The following is a 26,947-nucleotide window of genomic DNA, read 5'->3' on the forward strand; positions in this document are numbered from 1 at the left end:
TAAAATTCACCCATTCCCTATGCTTTATAAACAAGAATATAAGCAAGATCCTTACCCTCCAGTTGGGCATGTTCTTCATAATAACAAATCGACTGAGCAGAAGGAGGAGACCTTGGGAATAATGGGAAATGACCAAAGAAAATGAAGCAGTTCCAGAGAGAGAAAAGACAGAACAAATACGTGGCATGACATAAATCACCTGATACACATGCCAGGGTCTGATTTTCTTTCCCACCTGTTTTTCTGCATGCTCTATGTTTTTTATTGAGGCAAAAAAGGGAAACCTGGCATCATGAGACAATGAGAGAATTAATCATTATCCTAATAATATTTTGGTGTTGATTGGGCAGGTTTTACAGATCCTTATTAACACCAAAAAAAATGTATTATTATTTTTTATCCCGACAGACCTGTATTATTCAATATGGTAGCCATTAGCCACAGTGACTACTTAACTTTAAATTAGATAAAATTAAATAACAACGTCCAGTTTCTCATTGGCATAAGCTTCATTTCAAGTGCCAATAGCTACATGGGACCAGAAACTACTGATTTGGACAATGCAGAACAGAATATTTCCATCATCACAGAAAGTTCTATTGGACAGTGTTGCTATCGACTAAATAAAGAAGGATCATCACTGACATCCTACTAACTGCTATCCATTGAGCACTTCACATGTGCTAGCATGTTGGGTTTTTTCTAAGCAATAATGAATAAAAAGTAAACATGCAAGTGTTATTTGGGTATAGAAGACATTTTCAACCTTACGGAAGATGGGTTTGGTGCCTTTGGTTGCTTGATTTTGTTATTGCCCCATTATAAAATAAGGACTTTGGGGTCAATCTATAAATCCAATGTTTAAGTATGTTTTTTAGACTATGTAATCCAAAAGAATGTTTCTTAGGCTTTGTTTTAGTTAAACCTTTAAAGAGAAATATAATATTATCTTAATCTTCAGCTGCCCCTTCTCTCCCCCCAAAAAAACTCAATGACAAAATTTTTTTTTTCAAAATAAATGTTTCCCATGTTTTCCCTAAATTTTTCCCCTAAATTTTAACTTTTTTGGTTCATAGTTTTATTACTCTGCCTACTCAATTATCTACTCTTTGGTACAAAAAAGAAAACCATTTTGTTACACATATGAAGCACTTAAGGAATCAGTAATTCCTGTAATTTAAGTGCTGTGGGTAAGATTATTTTTAAAAGAGAGGAAGAACTACATAAAGATTCTTTCTGCAGGATGGGGTAACATCCATTTCATCCAACCAGTGGATAATGGAAGCGTGGTTTGCTGGGTACACGTGTGCACATATGCACAATTTGAGAAACACGTGCCTGCCCGTGTGTCAGTTCGCGCCATATGGCTCATGTCCGGTAGTCGCAAACACCATACTGCCATGTCCCTAATGACGTTGCTTTTGTCTTCCGTATAACTTTTCAACAGACCAGAAGTAAATTTGAAGAAATATTCGGGCTGCCTCAAAGATATTGAAATTTCGAGAACTCCATATAATATACTCAGTAGCCCTGACTACGTTGGCGTTACCAAAGGATGTTCACTGGAGGTTGGTTTGTTTTTAATGGCTTCCTAAATGCTTTCATATCTGACTAAATTGACTTAGTTTGGGTGCTCTTACGGGGAGCAATCCCTTGTTAATATATTTTAAATTCTTAGCTATACGTAAATAACGAAGCAAGATTGCAGCACTTCTACAAATTACCATAATCACATAAATGCAGGAAATGGTGTGATGAAGACCCCAAATTGTGAACCAATTTCCCACATGGATAATACTTCATAACATCTATTTTTAATGTTAACCTCTTTTGTGATTCTCTCTCCTTTTCAAATACTACTTTTCCCTTTCCTCATTTTTGTTAATCTATGTCAGATTTATTTTATCTCCCTGTGTCATATGTAGCTTTATTAGCAGCCTTAAATTTTTTTCTGGAATGTACTAGGAATTTACACAAATAACAAGTAATCGTTTATACCGTAATCATTAGTGCATCACATCATGTCTACAGCTTGAGAGTCAAGCCTGCTTTTCTTTGGAAATGGCACAGACTAGGAACTGTCTGCAAAGACCATCTTTGACAGGACTGCAAAGTCCTTTGCTGTTAGGTATCTTCAGTATCTTTTCTTTGTACCCAAAGCTACCCCTAGTTCCATTTACCTAGTCTGCTCTGACTCTTCGATAGGGGCCGACTCATAGGAGAGAGAAATAATAGACCCAGCTCTGCTCTCTTAAACTATCTCTGACCAAGAGTCAACAGTCATTAGGAAATATTAGTAAGAAGTTTATGGGAATCCTGAAAGCAATGAGTTTGTTTCTTAAAAAATGTTAAAAATATCATACTTACAAAATTTGATTGCCTTGATATGACACAACTATTCATTTCACTGCTTTCTCCACCTGAAATTATTTTAAAGCATGGCTATAGAGCTCAGGGAAATCATGGAAGAATAGGAGAAAGGAGAAGTGAATCCATCTGTGAGACCAGAACTTTCGGGGTCTTCATGGTTCATAGTTGGAGGCTCTAGTTTGGAATTGGCCATAGATATCCATTATGAGAAGCTCAGGAGTAAGGACTAGGGAAATACAGAATTGAACTCTAAGGACCCATGCTGGCTTCTTTAAGGAAGTTTTACTAAGAGCTTTAATGTTGCAAAGGCTACTCTCATCCACATCCCAAAGATATATACAGAAGGATGGCAAACTGTCCAGAAAATTAATAGCCTGTATGTGTGAAAATGATAATTCTATAAAGGCAATTTTCCGTCACCAGGAATTATTTTACAACTGAAATATGAGGCAGAAACGATGTGGATAAATATTGAAAAGTCTGCACAGTAGTTTTATCAGAACTATCCAAAAGTCTATCATTTGAAAATTGGAAACAAAAATAGAGGATATATTTTACAATACTTCTGTCACTTACCTGGGCCTGAAACCCTGTGGGGGAAAATATTCTGTGCTAGAGGATGCCATGATTTTACTCCAGCAAAATCCAGAGCTTTGAAAATGACCGTTTTAAGCACTCAAAATGCCCAACTACATGGGCTTGCTTAAATAAATCCTAGCACATTTATACAATGGAACGTCTTTCTGCCATTAAAAGTGATGATGAAATTTATGTTTCCTGAGAGAGGTATCTCCCACATACATAAATTTAAAAAGGAATTTACAAAGTAATGTGCCTATCAAGATTCAGTGTAAATATAAAAAGGAGGAGAGAGCAAGGTTGTGAAAGATGAATGAATGAATGAATGAATGCATGCATGCATGATGAACACACGAATGAATGAATAAACGCGATATGCTTCTGAACAGCTTTGAGATGGAGTGAGTTTTGCTTTCTCTCTTTTACACTTTGCTACTATCTGAAATGTTACTGCTTTAATTTTATCATTAAGGACAATTACTATTTTCATTTTGAGAAGTAAAGTGGACTACGAAATGTTTGGTGTGCTTATTTTTAAGATTCAGGTTTTACCTGATTTTTTAAATTTTTCTAGAATATATTTATACATTTGATAGCAATGGACATCTTACCTTGGGCTTATCACTGAGGAAAATGCAGACATAAACCATGGTCGTACTCATCTATAAAATATAAACAATTAGTTGACAGAGGGTATTTAAGGGATTCTGAGACTGTTTTCAAGAGAGATTTAGCAAGATAGAACTAAACCAAAAGAAAATGTTACGATCAGTGATAATCATCTGTATTTTAAATCAAAAGTGCTCAAATAAAACAGATGCCAGAATTTTTATTTTAACCAAAACTGCTTAGAAAGTTTGGTCATGCCTGGAGATAGTATTTCTTCAGTTGCTCCTAAGTTTTCCATGTAACTCTTGAGTTTCATGCTTTCTGAAACAATGTATTTTATGGTGCCACTGAGTGCTTGAAGGAGAGTGAGATGGAGAAATTAATTTAAATTTTTATTTCTGATGTTTTCTTCTCTTTTTCCCTTTTACCCACAGAACGTTTACACAGTCAGCTTCCCAAAGCCTGGTTTCGTAGAGCTGTCCCCTGTACCGATTGATGTAGGCACAGAAATCAACCTGTCCTTCAGCACCAAGAATGAGTCTGGGATCATTCTCTTGGGAAGTGGAGGGACGCCAGTACAACCTCGTAGGAAACGAAGGCAAACTGGACAGGTACTCTCAGACCTAGTTAACAATGCATTTTCCCTAGTTCTTACATAAAACAGTTATTTTATAAGGAGATGGGTGAGACATTTAGGTTTTGGAATGGTCTTTATTTAATTTTTAATTATTAAAAAAAACCTTTTAACATTTATTTTTGAGAGACAGAGAGACAGATCATGAGCATGAGAGGGGCAGAAAGAAAGGAAGACACAGAATCTGAGGCAGGCTTCAGGCTCTGAGCTGTCAGCACAGAGCCTGACACAGGGCTCAAACTCACAAACCATGAGATCGTGACCTGGGCCGAAGTCCAACGCTTAACCGACTGAGCCACCCAGGTGCCCCTATAAATTGTCTTTATACATTTAGATTTGCACTGTTTATTTCTCCTATCATCTTTCTTAGGACAGTTATCTCCATTATGATTTTCCTTGTGGGTCAGTCCTAGGTGCAGTCACGCTTGTATTTGCACCTATATTCTGTATGGGTTTAGCATATGACTATTTAAAGAGAGAAAGCTTAAAATATATTCTAATTACAATCATATTCTCTTGTCTCAAAATCCAATTCCTTATCTGGATATCTGTAGATATCCAGCTAGGATACCTTAAATTCAAATTTAAATTGCTTCTAGGATCAATTTCCCAGTTTGACTAGCCAACATGATGCAGTCTGTTGAAGCCTAACCCACTCCACCCTCTCTGGACACAGAGAAGGCAGGGAATGGACCTGGGATAGGGAATGTTAATAGAGCACAACCAACACAAGCATGGACAGTAGTCTATACTCAATTTCACTCATGACATGAGCTTAAAGCCTACATAGTGTCTGCATTATAAGGTGTGAACTTCAATTTTCATAGCCCATAGCCATTTGATTGTTAAAAGCTGTCTCTTAGGCACCATAACTCTTTACTGCCTTGATATTTCTCCAGTACTTTCAATCTAATGTTTTTAAATATATATATTTTTTCCACACGACCTTGTTTTCCTCAGTGAAAGAGTTCATAGGAATTACCTAGTCTGCCATCACCAAAGAATGGAATGCTTTACAAATATGTCCTTAAATATGCATGCATCCTTATAAACCAGGTTGTGTTGTTTGTGATTTTATGTTTTTTGTAATCAGTAATATGGTGGGCCCTTGAACAAAATGGGAGGTCGGGACATTGCTCCCCTCCACACAATCAAAAATCCACATATAACTCCTGATTGCCCAACAACTTAACTACAAATATCCTACCATTGGCCAGAAGCCTTACCCATAACATAATCATTCGACTAACACATACTGTATATTATATGTATTATGCAATGTATTATATACACTGTATTCTGAAAGTAAGATAGAGAAAAGAAAATGTTATTAACATCATAAGGAAGAGAAATACATGTATAGTACTGTATTGCATTTATCTAAAAAAATCTGCATATAAGTGGATCCACAGAGTTGAAACCCATGTTATCCAAAATACTATATAATAAATCTTATTCTTCTCCCTAAGAAAAATAAATACCAAACAAAATAAATTCAAAGATGTATAACCATGAGTAACTTCAGTTATCTCAGGAATACAAGAGTATTTTAATATCAGAAAATCTAAAAATTATATAATCATCTCAATAGATGCAGTGAAATCATTTGGTAACATTTAATACCTATTCCTGATTTAAAAAAAAATAATAATATAGATGAATATTAGAAACTGAAGAGAAATGAAAAAAAAATGCACTACATACTGTATGATGCCATTTTTATAGATTTCTAATATAAGTAACACTAAACAGGCAACTGGCTGGCTCAGTTGGTAGAGCGTGCAACTCTTGACCTTGGGATTGTCAGTTAGAGCTCCACATTGGATATAGAAATTACTTAAATATAAAATCTCAAAAAAAAAAAAAAGTGGGGCACCTTGGTGGCTCTGTCAGTTAAGCATCCTACTTCGGCTCAGGTCATGGTCTCACAGTTCATGAGTTCGAGCCCCACATCGAGATCTGTGCTGTCAGTGCAGAGCCGGCTTCAGATCCTTTGTCCCCCTCTCTCTTTGCCCCTTGCCTGTCCACACACAACAAAAATAAATAAAATACACATAAAACCACATACTGTTTACAGATATATATGTGAATTTTCAAAGATAAGTTTTAAAAAGCAAGGGAATGATAAACATGAATTCCATGTTGTGGTTACCTCTAAGATAGTGAACCTGGGGGATGGTGTTGGGAGGAAACTCACAGAAGATGCGATCGTACTGTTTCTTAAATTGGGTGTAGATTTACAAGTATCCATTTAATTGTACAGTTGTGAACATAGCTTCATTATCTACATGTCTCTTATGTTGTGGGTAATGTACCAAATAGTCATAATAAAAATATTTTTTAAAGAATATAGAGGGGAAAGAGCGTTATTTTCTCTCATTTCTTACTGCACATAAGCACTTATATAAATTTCCTCTTAAATTCCTTATCTTTTAATCTTGAAAAATAAAATTATTTTCTTACTATCATGAACGATAAGCTAGTTATAATAAGAGGACCAGATGAAACATTGTGAAGTAGGTTTTTACTAAAGTATATATCTTTCCCAGGTCATTGTCAGATAATTAAGCACCACCTACTGGCTCCAAATTTCTCCCCTTCAAGACTAAATAAATGGACTTAAATCACCAGCTTTCAGGATAGTTCCTAAAATAGAACATGTGCCCATTAGAACAATTAAAATGAGAACATATTAAGTACTATACTACAAAGTAAAGTGGAAATAATATGTTAACATTTCAACATTTTAATGATAATGAATATTCATTTTTTTTAATCTCATCGAAGTGCTATTTGAAAGAGGAGACAATGTTAAATAGTTCACATCTGTTGTAGAACCAATGCTGATTACACTGACATATTTTATTTTCCAAAGCTAACGTTTTGATGCTATAGGGTTATTTGTGATTCTGTTCTGCTAAAGGAGTTTGAGACATCGAACCGTCATTCACCTGAGAAAATTTTAATTGAGCGAGTGGTTTGCAGTTGCCTCTTTGATGGATGGTGAGCACGAGTCCAGGCCCTCTGGACATTGTGCTTTGGACATACAGCTGCCTAGACGATTTAGTAAATCATCAAAAGCATTATGATAGGTGATTGAAACCCTCTCCACCACCGCAGGTGACTCACAGCGGACCAAGTGATCATGGTGCCCTCATGCTCTACAAGAAAGGGAGCACACGTGGCATCAGCTTTGGGGACAAGGAATGCATTCAAGCTCCCTGGGGTTCATAATCTGATCTCAAAACCACACTGGTTGCTATAGTAACAGTAGCAAGAAGAAAGCAGTCATGTTTGTGGATGAAAAATTGTCTTCCTTCTTTCTAAGTGTGGGAGACAAGTTACGTGTTGGTGATAGCAATCTATTCCAGCAGCTCAGAGAACAAATTGCAGTCTAAACACTCAAAATGCCATGAGATTGGGAGTCGGATCTGATTTCCAGAAGCTAGCTGTCCACTTGTGAAGAGGAAGGAGGGAGAGGGATTGACACCCTTTGTTTCCTGACGCGTTTTGTGAGTTAGAGACCCGGTGCAAACACAGCTGTTACCTTCAGCATGGCAAATTTGGTTTGCAGAGGGTCCTGTATTCCTACATCTGCTTTCCACATCATCTAACGAGCAAAAGTGGCCAATGATTAAAAAGCTTTTGTCAGCCACTTTAAATACTCTAAGAAAATATTGAGCCTTAAATTCTCAGGTAAGATCTCAGAGCCAATGAATCTGCAGTTCTGTCAGGGAACCTTTAACGCTGTTGTAGTGGAGACCCCTCTTTAATCTTCAACCACCCCTTGATATTGCAGGCCTATTATGCGATATTCCTGAACAAGGGCCGTCTGGAAGTGCATCTCTCCATGGGGACAAGAACAATGAGGAAAATTGTCGTCAAACCAGAGCCGAGTCTGTTTCACGACGGGAGAGAACATTCCGTTCATGTCGAGAGGACTAAAGGGTAACAATAGCCCTAGAGAACTTGTAACTAACATAAACTCCTTGGCTCACATTAGTCTCTGACTGGACCTTTGTATGTGTGGTCATACAAAGCATTGTGAAACTATCAACTCGCTTAATTTCATCTTCTTTACGTTTCATACTTCGGGAACCTCATTTACCTTGGCCCCTAGGAATTCTCTTAGCATTTTTTATTCTGTGCAGTTCTCCGCTCCAGCTTTGGAAAAACCAAATACATCTTCTGAAGCTATAGATAAGAAAAATCCCTCCCTCCGCACCTCTCAAATATTCTCTTCTCAAATAAGGTATGCGCATAGCGAAACACACAGAACAGCTCAGCCGGAACCAGCAGCCTTTGGCAGCTGCTATTTCATTCAGGTTCCAAAGCAGTTATGGCAGCTGCTTAGAAACCTGTCACAGATCCGGACTGTGCAGCAGCTGCAGGACCTACTGAGAGCTGCTAAGTGCACGCCTCATCCCTGTCCCCCACTAAGATGCCCGGGGTCCCTGCAGAGTGGCTCCATGAGGGAACAGAGCTGAGGGAGAGAAGGGAGAAGGCTGCTGTCCAGCCATCAGTGCGTGGAGGCTGCCTCTCTAAGGATCCATGAGAGCACTGCTTCCCAGCCCTGAGTCACAAAATCGGCAGTAATAGTGTTGTAAACTCATCTTTCATTTCTCCACGACGCTGCGGCACTTGATATTTCCTTTATTGGGAAAGTCATCTGTAGTTTTCATCAAAATGTTGTATGACAACTCCGGTAATCAGTTTAGAAGGACAATTAGAGAAAAAGAAAACAGAAGCCCAGAGATTTCAGACCTCCAAACCAGCAAGCCATTTAATTAGACTGAAAACACAGAAAAGAACTGGAAATCAAATGTGAGAAAACCTCAAGACACAGGGAATATTTGTAAATACGACAACAGTGTGAAGGTCTAACAAGAGTTCAAGTGAACAGATGCTGTTCTATACAGACCCATATTTTCTAATTATCCTCTTGTGTGGATAACAGTTTAGATACGTAATAAAAATGTCGTATCTTCTAAGTAAATGATAAAGCTTTCCTTGGCTTATTTTTTTTTTTTTATTATATAGAGCATTGGTTTGTGGCTATGTTGATACTAAGCATTCTTGCAGAATATCTACTAACTGAGATGTTTAGAAACCATGATTAAGACAAATGAGGGATCAATATTCAGAAAAACTAAGAACTTTTACTAGCCTAATAGCCAGATATGTCGGTCATGGTCTCTGAGGAGGAATGCAAACTGAATTTTCTCATTTGAATCTCAGCAACCGCTCTGAAATACTATTTTACATGTCTTCTAGACCAGATTTCAGGTTCTTTGCCAAATGCTAGTCCTTCTCATTGTGAGAAGGACTTTGTAACGTCTTTAAACTTTAAAAATTTTCAGCGAAACAAGTGCAGACTTGAGAAATACAGCTGACAAAAAATAATCACCCAGAATATGTTATTCTGTACAGAAAGGATTCTCACATTCCCAAGTGCATTACAATCTTGTGCTAAGGTGTCCTTTTAACAGATGTCTCTTCAAGAAGGGCATTTTATGATGCCAACTTCACAGCTGTTGGCCATTAATCCAACCTTTATTTGATTAAGTTCGGTGTATAGTACATCTCTGAAAACTGGTCATTCGGTTAATTGGCCATATAAACAAACAGTTTTGCCATTCGCTGTTAATTAAAGGATAATGTATTAGACATATTAGTGAGTAGTCACTGAACTCTGTGGCAAAGAAAGAACACATCTGCTACCATAATGTCTCATTCAGCACTCTAAGGTCAAAACATAAGCATCGCCTATCCTTTAAGTAAGTGCTCCAATTAACTGATTAACCAGAGATCACTAATGACCCTAACAACTTCACCCAGAAACATTCTTTAATGCTTCATACTCATTCTGTGACACGCTCTGTGTCAAATACGAGACACAGATTATTTCCTTTGATTGTGCTAAGCGTATGTGAAATCTGCATTAATATCCTTCCATCACAGATGAAGAAATATTAACTAACTTGCCCCAAATCACGTAACTAGTAAATAACAGAGCCAGGATTTGAACCCAGGTGTATATGATTTTCACACCTCTACCTCTGCTTGCCAACTATTTATTCTTACCCTTTTTTGTGACCTCAAAGATTGTATTACTTCATGTTGATTATGATACTCTCATTAATTTGGAAATGCTTGCTTTCTCCTAACGCCATCCAGATCATAAATGTCAATTATGACATTTTCTTTCTTAAATGAAAAGCCCCGGATAAAATGTTAATTTTCATACGACCTCACAAAATCATTGGATTTTTACCAAACTGAGAGGCAGTCTTTTCAAGATTGTCCTGGCCCTCTTCTCTCTCCCCTGTTATCTCTCTTTATCCTTCCTCTTTCACTCTCTCTCTCCTTTTCTACCCCTTCCTCTGCAAAAATCTCATTTGAGTTACTTTGGTGTCTAATTCCATGGTACTCCAGAGATCTCTACCTCCTGTAAGGGCTTTGCCCTCTTAACCTTCTCTTGGACTCCACTTACATGGCCAGTAGTCCTTCCTAAAGCCCTAAGAGCCTGGAGTAGATGCATAAGCAAGTGGTTTTCTCCTTTGTGAGAGCATTCTTCAATACAGGTATAGAATTGGGCTAAAGGCCACAAAAGTTAGACCAGATACTTCAGGAATAATCTGGATTTCCAGAATGGGCTCATGATTTGGACACTGCAAGCCAAATATTTCTTACCATCCAAAATACGTTCAATCAAAATAAAATTGCAGATTTTGTTTTTCACGTAGATTACAATGTCAGGGTACTTCCCTTAATATCTTCTATAACCCATTTGGCAGATTGAAAATTGGTATAAGATTGAAAACAAAATCTTATACCAATACTCCAAACAAACAAGAAACAGAATGTAAGTAATAAAATATTCAGTTATGAAACTCCAAGAATCAACTGTTGAACTTGTAAGAAAATACAGCTAACTTATCATAATACGAATAATAATGTTTATTGTAGCGCTTTTTGCACATTGTAGGTCCTTGGTAAAGAGTTATTGAATAAATACTTAAACAACAGGAAAGACACCAGAATCCTAATGGACATATTGGTAATGTTCCCCTTTAAAAAAGAGCTAAATAAATAATCTAGATTTGATGCTCCTAGAATGTAAAATACAAGCAGGATTTAGCTATAGTCTTCTAGCAATGCCCTTATTAAGTAATACAGCTTCAGTGCAATCCCTTAATTAATGTTTTCCATGATTTAAAGCAGGTATTTTTATCCTCATTTTATAAATGAATGAAATGAGATTGAGCAAGATTAAATAACTGGCCCAGGTCACACAGTAAGCTTCTGCACTAATACTTAATTCCAGTCTGTTCCTCCCGAAAGCTCGTGTTCATTCTGTATCTCTACCCTGCGATCTACTAAGAAAGGACCACTATAATGGTCGTGGGGACAGAACCAGATTAGACAGTCTACATCAGAAACATGAGGGCCTCTGGCTTTTTAAAAATTCTAATCAAGAACAGAGATTTGCTCTCTTAGACAATCTTTAATAGTGGCTTAAACCCCTCATTAAAATTCTTAGGAGCATTGCTATGTCATGTTAGTAAGAGGTTGCTTTTAGCAAAAGGAAAAAAAAAGGTGTGTGTGGAAGGGGACTTCTCGGTAAGTCACACATGCCCAGAAGTGAGTGCTTTTCTAAGTCTCATAAAACACCAGCATTCTTAGCAATAATGTTGAACCTCCTGATTTTTGCCAACACACTCTTCCAGAGTCTGGTAAAAAACCAATATGTCATTTCCCCTTATGTTTCCTTTGAAAATAAATCCAACCTGCTCCCTCTACACCCCCTGAACAATGACATTTTGAGCACCAATGAAATCAATTTTTTTTTTTCATTCTCTTACATCTGAACTGTCTCAAAGTGGACCAATAGCTCAGGGCTATTTCAGAGTGTCTTTGCCCTGGTTTATTATTTCTAGCTCTACATGTGGTTTTTATTCTTTATAAAATCAAGCAAGATGGCCTTTTAGGACTGAGTTTTCCAACTAAGTACTTTGGTTTTCTCCCCAGATATGTAGTAAGTTTTCAGTAATCCATTCATGATCCTCGGGCTAGTGACTAATACTTATGACTAATAGCTCATGCCAACTGTTTGGGACTGAAATTCAAAACCTGCATCTAGAACAAAAGAAAAAAATGCCTTTGGTCTTTGTCATCATCAGAATTTTTTGTCTCCTTTGATTCTTTGCCCCAGGATCCAAGGATGGTGAATAAGTAACATGAGGTTCTCAATTAGTAATGTGTGAGTTATCTCTCATAAGCAAATTAGGGAAATTAATGAAACAGTCACTAAGGAAAATTATGGCAAGGAACAATTAGCATGATGTTCTTGCCTGCCTCTTCTATTCAAAAGCTAGCAGCTATGTTCTTTATAAAATGCCCTGTAAGTGTTTGCTGTTGAGTCCTGCAATCCAAACTCTCATGAGCACAGTTTGTCCCCCAGCAAGAAGATAATAGCTAGCACGAACCAAGAAATAAAGAACCAAACAAAATGTGACCCCACGCTGTGCTAAACCCACTGAGCCTTATACGATTAGATATAACGGCACTGTACAGAAGCCTCAGCTCTATGGGTTTGTGTGTTTGGGGCCAGTGTTGCCAAAGCCAAGGCTAACGTTACAGCTCCACTATTACCTTCTTTCAATCAACTCTCCGAGAGAGCTAATGGAGCAGGGGGAGGCAGAGGGACAGAGCCTGAGAAAAAATATTGTTAGCTTAGTGTAGAATTCCTAATTATCGAATTTTGGCTCACTTAAAAGCTACTGGAGGAAGGGGTGAGGGGTAGCGGGAAAGAGTTTGATTTCCAATTATACGGGATGTTTTGTGTTTTATACTGTGTATTTTCAATGTTTTATCAGCATGTTTACTGTTCAAGTCGATGAAGACAGAAGGCATATGCAAAATCTGACAGTAGAACAGGCAATTGAAGTTAAAAAGCTTTTCGTTGGGGGTGCTCCACCTGAATTTCAACCTCCCCCGCTCAGAAATATTCCTCCTTTTGAAGGCTGTGTATGGAACCTTGTTATAAACTCTGTGTAAGTACTTCTTCTGTTTGTTTGGTTTTTTTAATATGAGGATCCCTGTTGCATCTACACTACACAAAACCATGGCGTGGTGGGGGGAGGGGCGTCCAGAGAAGACCTTCTCATTAGATTTTAAAAATTGCACTGCTGGCCTTTAAAAGGGGGAGGAAAAATTCAATGGTAAGGAAGCAAGACGATAAAAACTAATAGAAAGTATTTAATTTTAATCCTATTCCATTAGCCCCATGGACTTTGCACAGCCTGTCTCCTTCAAAAATGCAGACATCGGTCGTTGTGCCCATCAGAAACCCCGTGAGGATGAAGGTAGAGAAATTCCAGCTGAAATAGTTACCCAGCCAGAGCCAGTGCCCACCCCAGCCTTCCCTACACCCACCCCAGTTGTGGCACAGGTGAGTGTTTTTATGCTATTGCTTTCTAATTTTAACCTGTATTCTGGTTGTTTTCAGAGAGAAGATAATTCAGGATATCTCATATGCTCTACTTCTAGAATTAGAGGAAGGGAAGCTGGTCTATGAAAACCCGTTCTCCTTACATCTTTCTTGGATTACTTTGATTTATATATCGTTCTCCTTAAATTTTCCTCCTCGTAAAATGGCATGCGTTTTCAGCTGAAAGGTTAGCGTAGTGCAGAAATGTCTACAGAATCAAAATAAGATCCACCTATAATACCTCCACACAGAGACAACCGTAACAATTTCCAGCCCTTTTTATTTGCATTTTAAGTAGTAAATCTTATATCATATGTACAATTTGGTATTGTTTTTTTTTTTTGAAACAGGTAATAATAATTAAATGTCATACAAGTGTATAGGTCTGATTGTGACGCTGACAGGCTAGCTCTGGGGACCCAGAAAGGGACCCAAAGGACCAGCCAAGAGGGCCCGTGGCTTCTCGAAGGATGGAAATCAAACGTCAGCCAGTAGGAAGTCAAAGCAGAGTTTCTTGAAGATATGGACAGAGCAGACACATTCAGGGCATCTGGGAGACTCGGAAAGGAGAGGACTATGAGCCTCATCTTTGTTTGGAGTCTGGGGGTTTTCACTAAGAATTGTGGTCCAGTGTACATGCCTCTCAGACATCCAGGAACAAGTTAGAACAGAGGCCAGGGCCCAGGTATTATTCCTTGGAGCTAGGGAACGTTGGCTTCCATATGTCCAGGCTGGGGATCTGGAATGCGCATATAATACCTTCCTCTGGTCATTCTCACCGGGTCCTTCCTTAAATGTTATCTATTCTAAAGAAATCTTGAACTCCTTGTCCCTTACAAATAGGACATACACTCTTTGCATTCTGAACCATGTGTAAAGTGGGGTGGGAATGCAGGTCCTAGCAAGAATAGAAGCAGGAAAGGGAACAGAAAGATGTTTATGGGGTCCTTCAGTTTCCCTGTTTCAGTTACATACATGTGTGTGGGTGCGACATGCAAAGAGACACAAAAAATATTTCATTTTATGGAGCTGATCATTTCATTGATTACAGTGTGGGTTTCAATCCTGTATTCCAGTCTACTATGTGTATGAATTTGAGAAAGCTGCTCAGCCATTCTATTCCTCAGTCTTCTCGTCTGTACAATGAGTATATTAAGGACACATACGTCTCAGAGTGACTAGGAGGATTAAAAAATAATAATGTTTGTTAAATGTCTCGTATATACGAAACGTTTGATAAATGGCATAATTACTAGACAGTAATGATCGTAATGATTGTTCCTCAGTGCTCACAATGTGCCAGCCACTGCCTAAACAAATTCCATCCAGCATTATACGTGGTCTTCATCATGGCTCTGTAAACGATATATCATCCCATTTGTAGCTGAGTTGATAGGAATGACCTAGCCTCAGTAACCCACCCGCTGACACAGCCAGTAAATGGCAGGATAGGAATTTTAATCCAGTAGGTCTGACGGTACAGTCTGGCTCTTCATCACTGCAACACGCTGTCTTTCTAATTCTACTTTGTACTCATTGTGGGCCATTTAGAGTGCTTCCAGTTTTTCGCTATTGGAAACTATATTCTGATGAGTGCCACCGTATGCCAAACTTTCTCATTTATTTTTCTTAAAATAGATTCTTAGATGAATAATTATAAGGTCGAGTGATGAATGTATCTAAGGTTCTCAACACATATCTGAGTTGCTTTTTACAAAGGTTCCACCAGTTTACATTCGCATCAACAACGTATCCAAGAGGGTGGATCTCACTGTGCTCTTGACAGCGTGTGCATCGTATTTATAGTGCTTGCCAGTTGATGGGTGGAACATGCTGTGTTGAGCACAGATTTTGAAAACTCTTGAACATTTTCTTTTCTTCCTTAGTTTCCATGATGGAACTGGTTGTTTTCGAAACCAGTCTGCTCCTTGTCACTAGAAATATTTTGAGCTTGTATCTTCTCTAACATCCCTTCCAGGATTTGAAAACAGTGAAGTCATTTCCTCGTGGTGAGCATAGCATAAGGTGTTGACTTGGCAAATCACTACCCTGTACACCTGAAACTAATGTAATGTTGTGTGTCAATGATACTTCAATTAAAAAAGAAAAAGAGGGGCGCCTGGGTGGCGCAGTCGGTTGAGCATCCGACTTCAGCCAGGTCACGATCTCGCGGTCCGTGAGTTCGAGCCCCGCGTCGGGCTCTGGGCTGATGGCTCGGAGCCTGGAGCCTGTTTCTGATTCTGTGTCTCCCTCTCTCTCTGCCCCTCCCCCGTTCATGCTCTGTCTCTCTCTGTCCCAAAAATAAATAAACATTGAAAAAAAAATTTAAAAAAAAAAAAAAGAAAGAAAGAAAGAAAAAGAAAAAAACTAGCAAAGTCCTTTTCCCCTAGGGTAAATATTCCATAATCTCAAGCATTCTTCATATGACCTAATTTCTGATTCCCATATTTCCGCTGATCAATTTCTTGACTTTGAAATATCCCTTTCAAAATATGTCACTTAGAATGGACCATATTACTCAAAATGGAATGCCCAGTTGAGGCGACAGCAGTACCTTTCCTTCCTGTGGCCCGTTATCAGATTTTATTAAGGATGCGCCTGAGAATACTTCAATGTTTTAAACCAATGGATCATGCTATTCGTTCATCATCAGGTACCATATTCAGTCAACCACAGTCTTGAGGGTCTTTGTACCACTCATTCTGTTGTGTCAGGTCTCTCAGCCAGCCCATCTTGACTTGGTATGGTTTATTGGTGTAGAAGCCTGCTGGTCCCCAATGATCAACTTCCTTTTCCTTTCCTTTCCTTTCCTTTCCTTTCCTTTCCTTTCCTTTCCTTTCCTTTCCTTTCCTTTCCTTTCCTTTCCCTTCCTTTCCTTTCCTTTCCTTTCTTTTCTTTTCTTTTTTTAAAGTTTATTTATTTATTTTGAGAGAGTTGGTGAGCACGAGCAGGAGAGAGGGAGAGAGAGAGAGGATCCCAAGCAGCCTCCACACTGCAAGCACAGAGCCCGACATGGGGCTTGAACCCATGATCGTGAGACCATAACCTGAGCCTAAATCAAGAGTTGGATGCTCAACCAACTGAGCCAGTCAGGCTCCCCTCACCTTTCTTTTCTAAATGCCCATGCAGACTTTATTTTTTAGGGAGTCTGAAGCATTTCCCTCTGTGGTTTCCAGAGATCACGTTTTTTCCCTTTTTCTGAAAATAAAGATACTTTCCCATCTGGGACTAGAGATTTTAACTCATTTAAGTTTTCTTATAACCTTCTGTTCTAATTCCAATTTCCATTTTCTCTCAGCAGTGTATGTTTTAACTTTTCCAAAACAGAACATTCCACTTAGACAAGACAAAAGCAAAAGAGAAGTTGAATGGCAGTCCTGTGGGCTGGCATACAAAGGCTCACAGAATATCAGAGTTGGAAGGGACCTTAAAGATTCTGACTCTTAATTTCCATATGGGGAAACAAAGCCCTAGACCTTACAGGATGGCCTGTGATCACACGCGTTATAGACAGTTGCCACTAAAACCCAGATATCTAAATTCTAACAGCTATTGTCCCTTCTCTTGCACGTTAGAATTATTTATACTGTGGGGTGGTAATTGCATTTTTTAGAATTTCTATCCCTATTGAGTTTTATTTTTATAGTTTCAGATTATGGAACCATGTATATCTTCTAATTTGATTTCTTTCTCTCTTTCTCATTCTTTGTGTGTGTGTGTGTGTGTGTGTGTGTGGAGAAGAAGGTCTGCTTTTTAAAGGCTACTAAAAGTTTGACATTTATAACAAATTTATAACAAATATTTGTTAAGAGCCTACTAATGCAAAAAATGAATAAGATATCATCATTGCTGGCCAGGGAGAGGGAGAAGGGGAGGGAGAAATACAGAGACAGAGAGGCAGATTTGAGAAATTGGACATTAATATAAATGACAAAGTGAGCAAGTATGTGTGGAGATCAGTCTGGATAAGTGCGGAATGTGGGCTACAAGCACAACCCACTAGCTCTCAAGATTGAAAATTGGAAGCATGGCAGGGGACACCATTAAACTCCATCCAAACAAAATGACTAGTGGTACCCAGAAGTGTAAAAACAGGTCTATAAAATGCAAATGTTAATATGTCATCACAGTCTTAATACATAAAATCTTTCAATTGAAACAACATAAAATGATGATGACATACTTATGACATTGTGTTAAGTGGGGAAAACAGGATATAAAGCCATATATACTGCATAATCACATCTATATCGAAAGATAGAAAAACTCGTTAAAAAAACCCTTGCAAGAAATATATCAGAATGCTAACAGCAGATGTATTATGGACTAGAGATGATTTTCATCATTTAAACAAACTATTCTTACCCGTGTTTTGTTTTCATAACTCTTTTTAAAAGATAAATTGAAAGCATTGGTTTTCAACGTTGATTCCTGTTCAGTATCCCGTTAGATAGCTGATTTCTCGTCCGGGAAAGAGGGATGTGGTGAGTGGGTCTCTCTAAACCCCTCCACTTTGGGGGTCACTGAAGAAGCAAACTGGCCCTTACTCCAGTGATTGGGAACTGGCCACGTCTCCCTTCCCCGCCATAGCCCACCCACTTTTACGCAGTGGACTCTGGTGGGTTACTTGTCCTTTCTGAATGTAAGCTGACCCATTGAAAAATAAGAAGGATAATATCTACCTGCATGGATCCCGAGACAATAAATTATACACTGTATGCAAAGCACCTAGCACAATGCCTGGCTCATAGTAACACTCCATCGTTCTTCTCCGGGAAGAGTTACCCTTTCACACTTTTAGGCAGAGAGCAAGTGCCAGGAAACAAAGTGGGGCGAGTGTTCCATGTTTCAACAATTATAGACTCCAGTAGAAGTTCTCTTATATCTCAAGTCTCACCTCATTTTCCACTTTCACCATCTTCTTTCCTTTTTTAATCAGGAGTTAGATTGTAAGAACGTGTTTAACAATTAAGGCTTGCAACTTAAATCCTGACGTGGGAACTGTCCCCTATTCGTTCTAGCAGAGCCAACAGGAACCATCCCCTATCTTCAGGCCCCTTTTCTTTTTCTTCTTTACACCATCTCACCCCTCCCCACCAACACCTCACATCACGAGGATGACGTTCACTCTACTCCAGGGAAGTTTCGGAGTATCCTAAGAAAGCCCTACCCTGTGAAATGGATTATGTCAGTCCCATCAGTAACGCATGCTAGAACATCATACATAGATCAGAGAGCATTACATGTGTATTATCCCATTTGATAGTGTGGGAGCCCATCTTCCCTTTGTTCTTCTCTCTCATTCTTTGGCTCATTTAGAGCTGGATAAAACATTTCTACATATTATATTTGTAGAGATTTCTCATGGAAGATGGTGGAGGGTGGGGTTAGCTAAGACAGTAGACTTCTGTTACCACCTACAGATATATATGGTATTTATACCAAGTCTTTATACCAAGCCTGTGTGGATTTGTATACAATGACTGGCTGTATTTTTTCCTTGAAGCTTATTGGAATGTGGAACTTGAAGTTTGAAATGTGAACACTGAGAAGAGTGGTATAAATAGCCGTGAAGAGTCCTGTGTTGTTAAGGGCTCTTGGGGTGTTGGGGGAAAGAAGCGGGCAGAGAAGGAAAGAATAGACCAAAAGAAAACTATTTATCAAGCAGCTTTAATACTACAACTTTAAAAGCTAAGTACAGTCTATGCCAAATGATGAATCAGTTGGATACTGGTATGTCTTTAAAGGGAAAACACACATTATCCGTACTACAAGAAATCTCTATTCGGGTGTTAGTGTATAAATATTACTGCAAATGCCCAATACTTTACCAAAAAATCTCATGTGCTGGGTAGTAACATAATTCACCTTCTCAAACAGCTTGAGTAAGGATTTTATATTTCAGAACATTAAAGTCAGTGCCGTTAAAAAGTATCTTCCACTTAGTATTCATCCATAAAAAAAAGCATCACAAAGAAACATCCAACTTCTCAGATGTGATTCTAGCCCACATTTGTTAGAGGGATTACTGACTCATGAAGGGAGAAAATGATGTAGTTTTTATGATCATTCATCATTCGATGCTTTCAAGAACAAAGATGCCAGTTTTGATAAATGCAATTTAAATCTCTGCTCTGCACCAATCTAAAGTCGAGGAATCCTTGCCTACCAATCACATGCTACCCTGAATGCAATAACTCATTTCCAAATGTCAGCCAACAAACAGCAGTTGGAAATGACCACTGATTTATTCTGACCTGAAATGGAGTAACTGTGAGGTGAAAAAGTTTTCGCTGTTACTAATCTGCTGCATTGTCCATTGGCCGATGCCCGGCTTTAAGAAACATGGCTTCCTTCAGAATCCTCTCCAACTATGCCACTGCCCTAATCAGCAGGTACGCCACATTTAGACTCCTCACTTAAGTCTTGTCTGCCCACAACTTGTCACCTGCCAAGCAGACACCAGCAAGCAGGCTGCATCCTCCAGATCACATTTTTTCCCCATATGCACATGCAGTACTTTAAAGAGTTCCCACAAGGTGGCAGGATTGTAACATGTTAAGATTGATGAGCCTGTGATTTTTTTTTTTCTTTTTATTATTATTGTTGCTTTAATAGATTTCAAAGATAAGTGTTTCCAAAATAATACAGGTAAAGTATCACATCCATAAAGATGATGCCCTCCCTGAAACTCACATTAGCTTGGAGAAGGAAGATTTGTCTTGCAACCATCATTCTTTAAATTTCCTTAGAATTGCCTCCTTAGAGGACCCTTTCTCTTACCTGTTCTCCTTAGCTTAGATTTCTGTGGGAAGCAGGTTGAAAAATAGAAGCATCTTACTCTTGTGCAAACCACGGGGCACTCTTTGTTCCATCTCACATATTGCCTTTAAAATGTTAGAATTAGGGGTGCCTGGGTGGCTCAGTCGGTTAAGCCTCTCCCTTAGGCTCAGGTTATGATCTCACAGTTCATAAATTCAAGTCCTGCATGGGAGTCTCTGCTGTCAGCTCAGAGCCTGGTTCAGATCCTCTGCCCCTCCCCTCTCTGCTCCTCCCCTGCTTATGCTCATGCTCATTCTTTCTCTCTCTCTCTCTCTCTCAAAAATAAATAAAACGTTTAAAAATAATAATAACGTTAGAAGGGAACAAAAAGACGTTTGAGCAGCCAGAGGAACTGCTCAACCCTCCGAGGGGCATCAGGAAGTAGGGGAGGGAGAGTAGCCACAGGCAAACCACTAGGGTCTGCCCCCTCCTGTACGTGCACATCCCACGTTGGGCCTGGTTTCAGACTCGCCCTGGGGAAAGTGAAGCACAGCAGACAAGACCCAGTCCTATTTGTCTTTAACCAAGTGAGATTATAGAGGTCTACACTTGCACCAAAAACATTCCCAGAGTACAGGCTGGAAAATTGTCTTCCAAATGTACATACGTGTAAAAACTTTCCTATACTGCATTTCTCAGTCCTCTCCTAACTGCCGTTTTATAAAGGAACGTGACACAAGTTTTAGTAAAGAAGTATTCATAGTGTCCATCCTATTGCAAACTGATGATAGAAAACATCAATTTGAGTGTCCCCAACATACAGTGAACTTAGCATATGGTTTTCTACTTGGAGATTATGTAGTAGAGTGACCCGTTATCACTGTCTACTAGAACATTGGCCGGTCTGAGGAATCTGCCTGTTGCAAAAGTCAAGCCAGAGCCCCTCTGGCTTCACTCTTCCTAAATGTCCAGCGGATGTAACATGTAATGCTTCTTAAAAGAACTCTTAAAAAGTCCCTATCCTTTTTGAGTCAAAGGTTTTCCTAAAATAATGTAAGCATGGTCGTTTGCACCTAGAAAATCTGATAGCATGTGAGAGAAAACTGGTCAGCTTAGGACCAGTGTTGGAAAGATCTGTCCAGTTTACCAGCAAGCACGCTTATTGTGGTGTTTGGGCCTCGATGCCCAAAATACATAAAGACAAAAGCTCTCTGTGACCTGTAGCTGCTACCAATGAACACCTAACCTTTAGAATTGCCACTTTGGTCATTTAAAAAATTATATTATTAAAGTTATGTTATATTGACATTTATATATATAGCTACTAGATGAGTAACCACAATGATTAAGAATAACATAGAAATAACCTGCTGGTGATTTTCTTTACAGCCACACTCATTGTTCCCTAATTCCTCAGCATCCATTAACCTTTTCAGTTTCTCAGTTTTCAGAGCTGAGGAGTTAGAGATGTTTTAGCCAGATTTTGCCCCTAATGGACTCACAGCAGGTAGGATTCGCTTAAGAGATTTCAGGGGATGACTGCAGACTACTAACGTTTGTGGCATGGGGCCTCTGTGTAGGAAATCTCGCGAGAGGTTAATAAATGATCCCAATTCTATTAATAGCATCATTGCAGGCAGAGACATTAAGCTACCAGAGCCTTTCCATTTGGGCTCTTTTTACAGGCAGTGTAACCAGAAAGGGGCCACATGTTGATTCCAAGAGAGGCCATTCAGCTGTGTGAATAAATAGCATTTTCCTGTTCTACCCACTGGGTTTTTGCATATCTGTGTGAATTTCTGCCACAGTCTGCTCTTTGTAACTGACCATCTCCTGGGAAGCAAGAAGGGAAATACTTCCATGAAGACCAATTTTATAGCATTTCAAACACTTAAAGCCTTTTACCTGCTGCGGCGGAGTGCTCCGTTTGAGGAAGCTCAAGAGAAAAGAGAGCAAGGCTTTTCCTCATCAAGTAAAAATGTCCTGTGCGCTGATGAGTCATCTCATCTTCTATTTGAGAAGAACATTCTGCATCAAAAGCCTGCCTTGGGCTGTTTGAGAACCTCTGCTGAGTCAGCGCTCACTGGGGCAGTGGCCCATCCAGAGCTATTAAGTGCAGATCTTAAAAACAGATGTGTTGTTTGAGAGCGTGCAGGCTATTTTCCCATGTACTGTGTGTTCTAAAGGACCTCTTAAGCAGCCTGTACTTCAAGCTATTTTGTGCAAATAGAGAACAGAGAAAGGAATTATGACTCAAGTAATTTGAGGAGCCTTGATTATCTATTGAGCTACGGGTTACACTGGCCAAATACGGTCCACTCAGCCAGGACTGGCTGTATAGTTTCCAGCGCCCAGAGCAAAATGAAAATGCAGGGCCCCTTTTTCAAAAAGTATTAAGAATTTCAAGATGGTGACAGCAGAGCATTAAACCAAGTAAGCCCGCCCTGCACGGAGCTCTCCCTCGTAAGAACTGTAAGAAGTGGGTCTTTGCACAGTGACAGTTGAAATGGTATATGGTGGGATACATTAAAAAATGTACTGGGTTGCCTAGCAACTGGCTCAGGGCCTGAATGGCCTGACTTGCAAGTTTAGATACACCATCTTGAAAGTCCAAATTCATGGAAACCTTCCAGTAGACTGATAATTTTCAAGAAAAAGTAATACAGTGGGAGATAGAAAATGGGGAGGGCAAGAAGGAACACATTTTTCTCCTCTTATAACTTGGTGGCTAGCTTGTCATTTTCCCTGTCCAATCTTCGAAGAATATAACTCTTCATAAGTGAGGTAAAAGTGAAAAGGAAATTCCAGTTTTCTCAGAAACATAAACAATTTTTTTTCCTTGGAGGGTAATGAAAACATGAATTGATCAATAAATATTTTTGAGCACATTGATTTGGTGATTCAAGGGTGCAGGACAAGAAAACAGATTCCCATTCACTGAACATTTCATAGTTAACTGCCTACCATGTAGTAGAAAACAGACATTAGTAAATTTTCTTCTTAAGGAACCTCAGTAAGATTATACAGGAATATTAAGCTAAAATAGAAGAAACAAGTAGATAATAGGATCAAATTTTGCAAAAACAGAGTCTATAATCTCTTCTTTCTCTCCTGGGTATTTTACAGGGTCCTTGTGCTGCGGAAGCAGAACCAGCTCTTTTGATAGGGAGCAAGCAGTTTGGGCTTTCGAAAAACAGTCACATTGCGATTGCCTTCGATGACACCAAAGTTAAAAACCGGTATGTATTATTCTGAGATACTGAGAAAGAGCTGACAAATGGAAATACTGAGTATCTGCCCTGATTCAAGTTTAATCAACTACATTTATTCATTAATGAGGTGAGTGTTTTAAATTCACTGAGTAGGATAGAGAATAGAATGATACTTGCCTGCGCCTGAGGAGCTCAGTTTAGGAAATCAGCAGACCTGGAAAGTCCTCATTTCAGAGGTGGTTTTACTGTCCTGTGTGAAAATCACCCCCCGGGAGCAGAGGCAACTTTAGCTTAGAATAAGAACGCTTTTACTATTGTTTTATTTTGCGTGCTTTCACAGCCTCACAATCGAGTTTGAAGTGCGAACGGAAGCTGAATCAGGCCTGCTTTTTTACATGGCTCGGATCAATCATGCTGATTTTGCTACCGTTCAGTTGAGAAATGGATTGCCCTACTTCAGTTATGACTTGGGAAGTGGTGACACCAACACCATGATCCCCACCAAGATCAACGATGGTCAGTGGCACAAGGTAATAGTCCATGAGATGTTGGCAGCGGCCTACGAGGGGAATACGAAGTGGCAGCCGTTGGCATTCCCCTGGTGCAGGTGCTGTTTTGCCAGGGCATATGCCGACTCTGGTGCTACTGGAATGTGGCTGAGGCTAAAAATAAAGCAAGTGCCACATACAACTGGGAAATGTCATCAGACCTGGGTAGGTGTGTATTTGATCACTTACGTGCTTCATCATGGTAGCACAGGACTCCATTATTGCTATACAGCTGTGGTTCCCAAACATCTGTCTGAACACCAGGGCCAATAGTTGAAGACAGTTTCACTACTGTAAGTGAGAAATGTAGGACAATGGAGTATGTTAACCTCCAAGCTCTATGTATTCAACTTAGAGGAATAATAAATATTCTGAGATTATATTTTCATGTTTTAAGGTGATAGCATGGCCTCTCTTTTATGAGATAATATTTGACAAACTTAAAAGGTGGTAAACTAAAATGAGCCCTAATACCACCCCTCCTCATCACACCCCGTACTGTGAAAACCAAGAGTTTGGGAATCTGCTGTATCATGTTTAAAGGGCCCAAGGGCCACATTTCCACCAACAGTCATTTGGAACAACTTTTAAAACATTGGCCTTACACCCAGAAACTGGCACTATTACGGGCACAGAAGGCTCATTTGCCAGCTTACTGTCCTCTTTGGCAAGACTGCAAATAGATAATATACTGCCTTATTAAAATGAAAACTCAGAATTTGTTTCTGCACCTGTGATCGCCTATTCAGTAAAGCTTCCCTAGGTAGACCAATAAAATGCTTAATTTTTAGAGTTTGATATTATTAGGTGTTGGATTTTATATATTAACACACTTTGGCTTGTCATAAACATATATATATATAGAGAGAGAGAGACAGAGAGAGAGAGAGAGAGAGAGAGATGACAAGCCAAAGAACCTGAGACAAATATAATAAAAATGCAAAGTCTGTCAATTCGTTATCTTGGAAATAAGAAATGGAATTTTCATATTTGCTTGGGAGCTTATGACTAGCAAATACTGAGCTTCATGAAGGAACTCTCATTAAGGCTAATTCTCCTCTCTGGCTAACAGAATAAACATTACACTTAAAAAACTGGTACATTGTTGGTCCACAGTGCATCTGGGATTAAGAAAGAAAGTTTCAATACTATAAGCAGCCAAATTAAGGAGGGATTTTATTTTTGAAGATTTTTTTAAATTGTTTCCCAAACCAAGATAAGTGTAAAAATGAGGTTTTGATTATTCTAATCCTAACATAGATTCATTTTAAACCATCATTGTGCTCCAGCATTCGACAGGGTCACCCACTCCGTTTCCTGAACTCAGACTCAAATTTTTTTGTGCCCAAGCCAATCTTGACACTCCTTATTTCCCTCTGTCCCCAACAGATAATTCACCCCCCTGCTGTAATTTCAGCATCAGGTAGCTTTCCATCTTCCTCCTGCCTTTGAACTAATCAGCTGCTGTGGAAACTGCCTTGCAGCCTTGATGTGCTGCCCTTCCTTCAATTCTGCACAAAAAGTGCCTATTAGGCAGAGGGATGTAGCATATCTGAAATTGTGTTGGGGAGACCAGGCTTAGCTCAAACTAATGCATGTTTAAAACTGGACATGAATTTTGCAGCCCACTTAATTCATGATGGGGCTCTTAATCTGCAAGGTTCCTGACAACATGCGTACCTCTTGATACATGTGCTCACTTGGCAATCTATAGAAAAGTCTTTAATCTAAAACTCATCTAGGAAGATTTTGGACTCTTGGAGACGGTAGTAATGGAAAAGAGGGAGTTTGAGATATTGTGTAAAATGAGTTCAGTTTCACTCATGGGCTTAGCACATATTAGGCACTCAGTAAATTATTTTGCTTTTTCCTAAGGAATAGCCAGAAAGTTCTTACATCTTACACTCTGCACATTTGAAATGTATCCTTGATTGGCTTTAATGACTCCTCTTCTTTTTGTAGATTAGGATTATGCGAATTAAGCAAGAAGGAATTATTTATGTAGATGATGCTTCCAACAGAACCATCAGTCCCAAGAAAGCTGATATCCTAGATGTTGTGGGGATGCTGTATGTTGGCGGACTGCCCATCAACTATACCACCCGAAGAATTGGTCCAGTAAGGGTTTAATTAATTATTTTTTTTGTGTCTTAAATAACTGCCTGGGTCATGTACATATGTTGAATTATTAGGTCATATTGACCTATGACCACTTGTAAGTGAACAGGAAATCATCTTTTCTGAGAAGTGACAGAAGACTTTCTAGACTGATTTGACTATGAGGGATAATACCACAAAACAGCACATGGACCCTAGAGCCAGACTCTCCCCGTTTGGGTACCTACTTAACTAGTGTGGTCTGGAGCAAATTACTTAATGTTTCTTTGACAAAGTTCCCTCTTTTGTAAAATAGGATAATAATACCAAAGAAACAAGGTTATTGCAAAAATTAAATGAGGTAATATATTTAAAGTCCTTGGAAGAGTACTAAGCATATAGAAAGCACTGGAAAACAAGGAAGATAATAGTGACGACATTGTTTCAGGACTAGAGACTTTGCAAATATGGAGAGATTGCAATATTTACGGTATAGTTGTCCAGTACTGAACTACAGTATATAGAGTACACTATAGGATTCCAAATTTAAAGTCCTCACAATTTTATAAGTCAGTAATCACAAAATAATTTTTTGTCAGACCATGTGTCCTCATTTCCTTTGGAAAGCACTATTGTAAGAACT

The 26,947-nt window shown here is 38.9% G+C and overlaps 1 protein-coding gene across 8 annotated transcripts in view; it reads left to right on the forward strand.

The window, feature by feature from the left end:
- The window catches only part of LAMA2 (laminin subunit alpha 2), a 614,828-nt gene that overhangs the window by 566,617 nt on the left and 21,264 nt on the right, over positions 1-26,947 (forward strand). For all 8 annotated transcript variants that reach the window (XM_045499528.1, XM_045499531.1, XM_045499530.1 and 5 more), the window contains 8 exons: positions 1,448-1,568; positions 3,993-4,169; positions 7,992-8,140; positions 13,072-13,248; positions 13,478-13,646; positions 23,574-23,686; positions 24,000-24,189; positions 26,170-26,325. In XM_045499528.1, the coding sequence (XP_045355484.1) occupies positions 1,448-1,568; positions 3,993-4,169; positions 7,992-8,140; positions 13,072-13,248; positions 13,478-13,646; positions 23,574-23,686; positions 24,000-24,189; positions 26,170-26,325 (1,252 nt within the window). The remainder of the gene's footprint in view (positions 1-1,447; positions 1,569-3,992; positions 4,170-7,991; positions 8,141-13,071; positions 13,249-13,477; positions 13,647-23,573; positions 23,687-23,999; positions 24,190-26,169; positions 26,326-26,947) is intronic.

This window comes from Leopardus geoffroyi, chromosome B2 (assembly GCF_018350155.1).
Source record: "Leopardus geoffroyi isolate Oge1 chromosome B2, O.geoffroyi_Oge1_pat1.0, whole genome shotgun sequence".
NCBI classification, from domain to species: Eukaryota; Metazoa; Chordata; class Mammalia; order Carnivora; family Felidae; genus Leopardus; species Leopardus geoffroyi.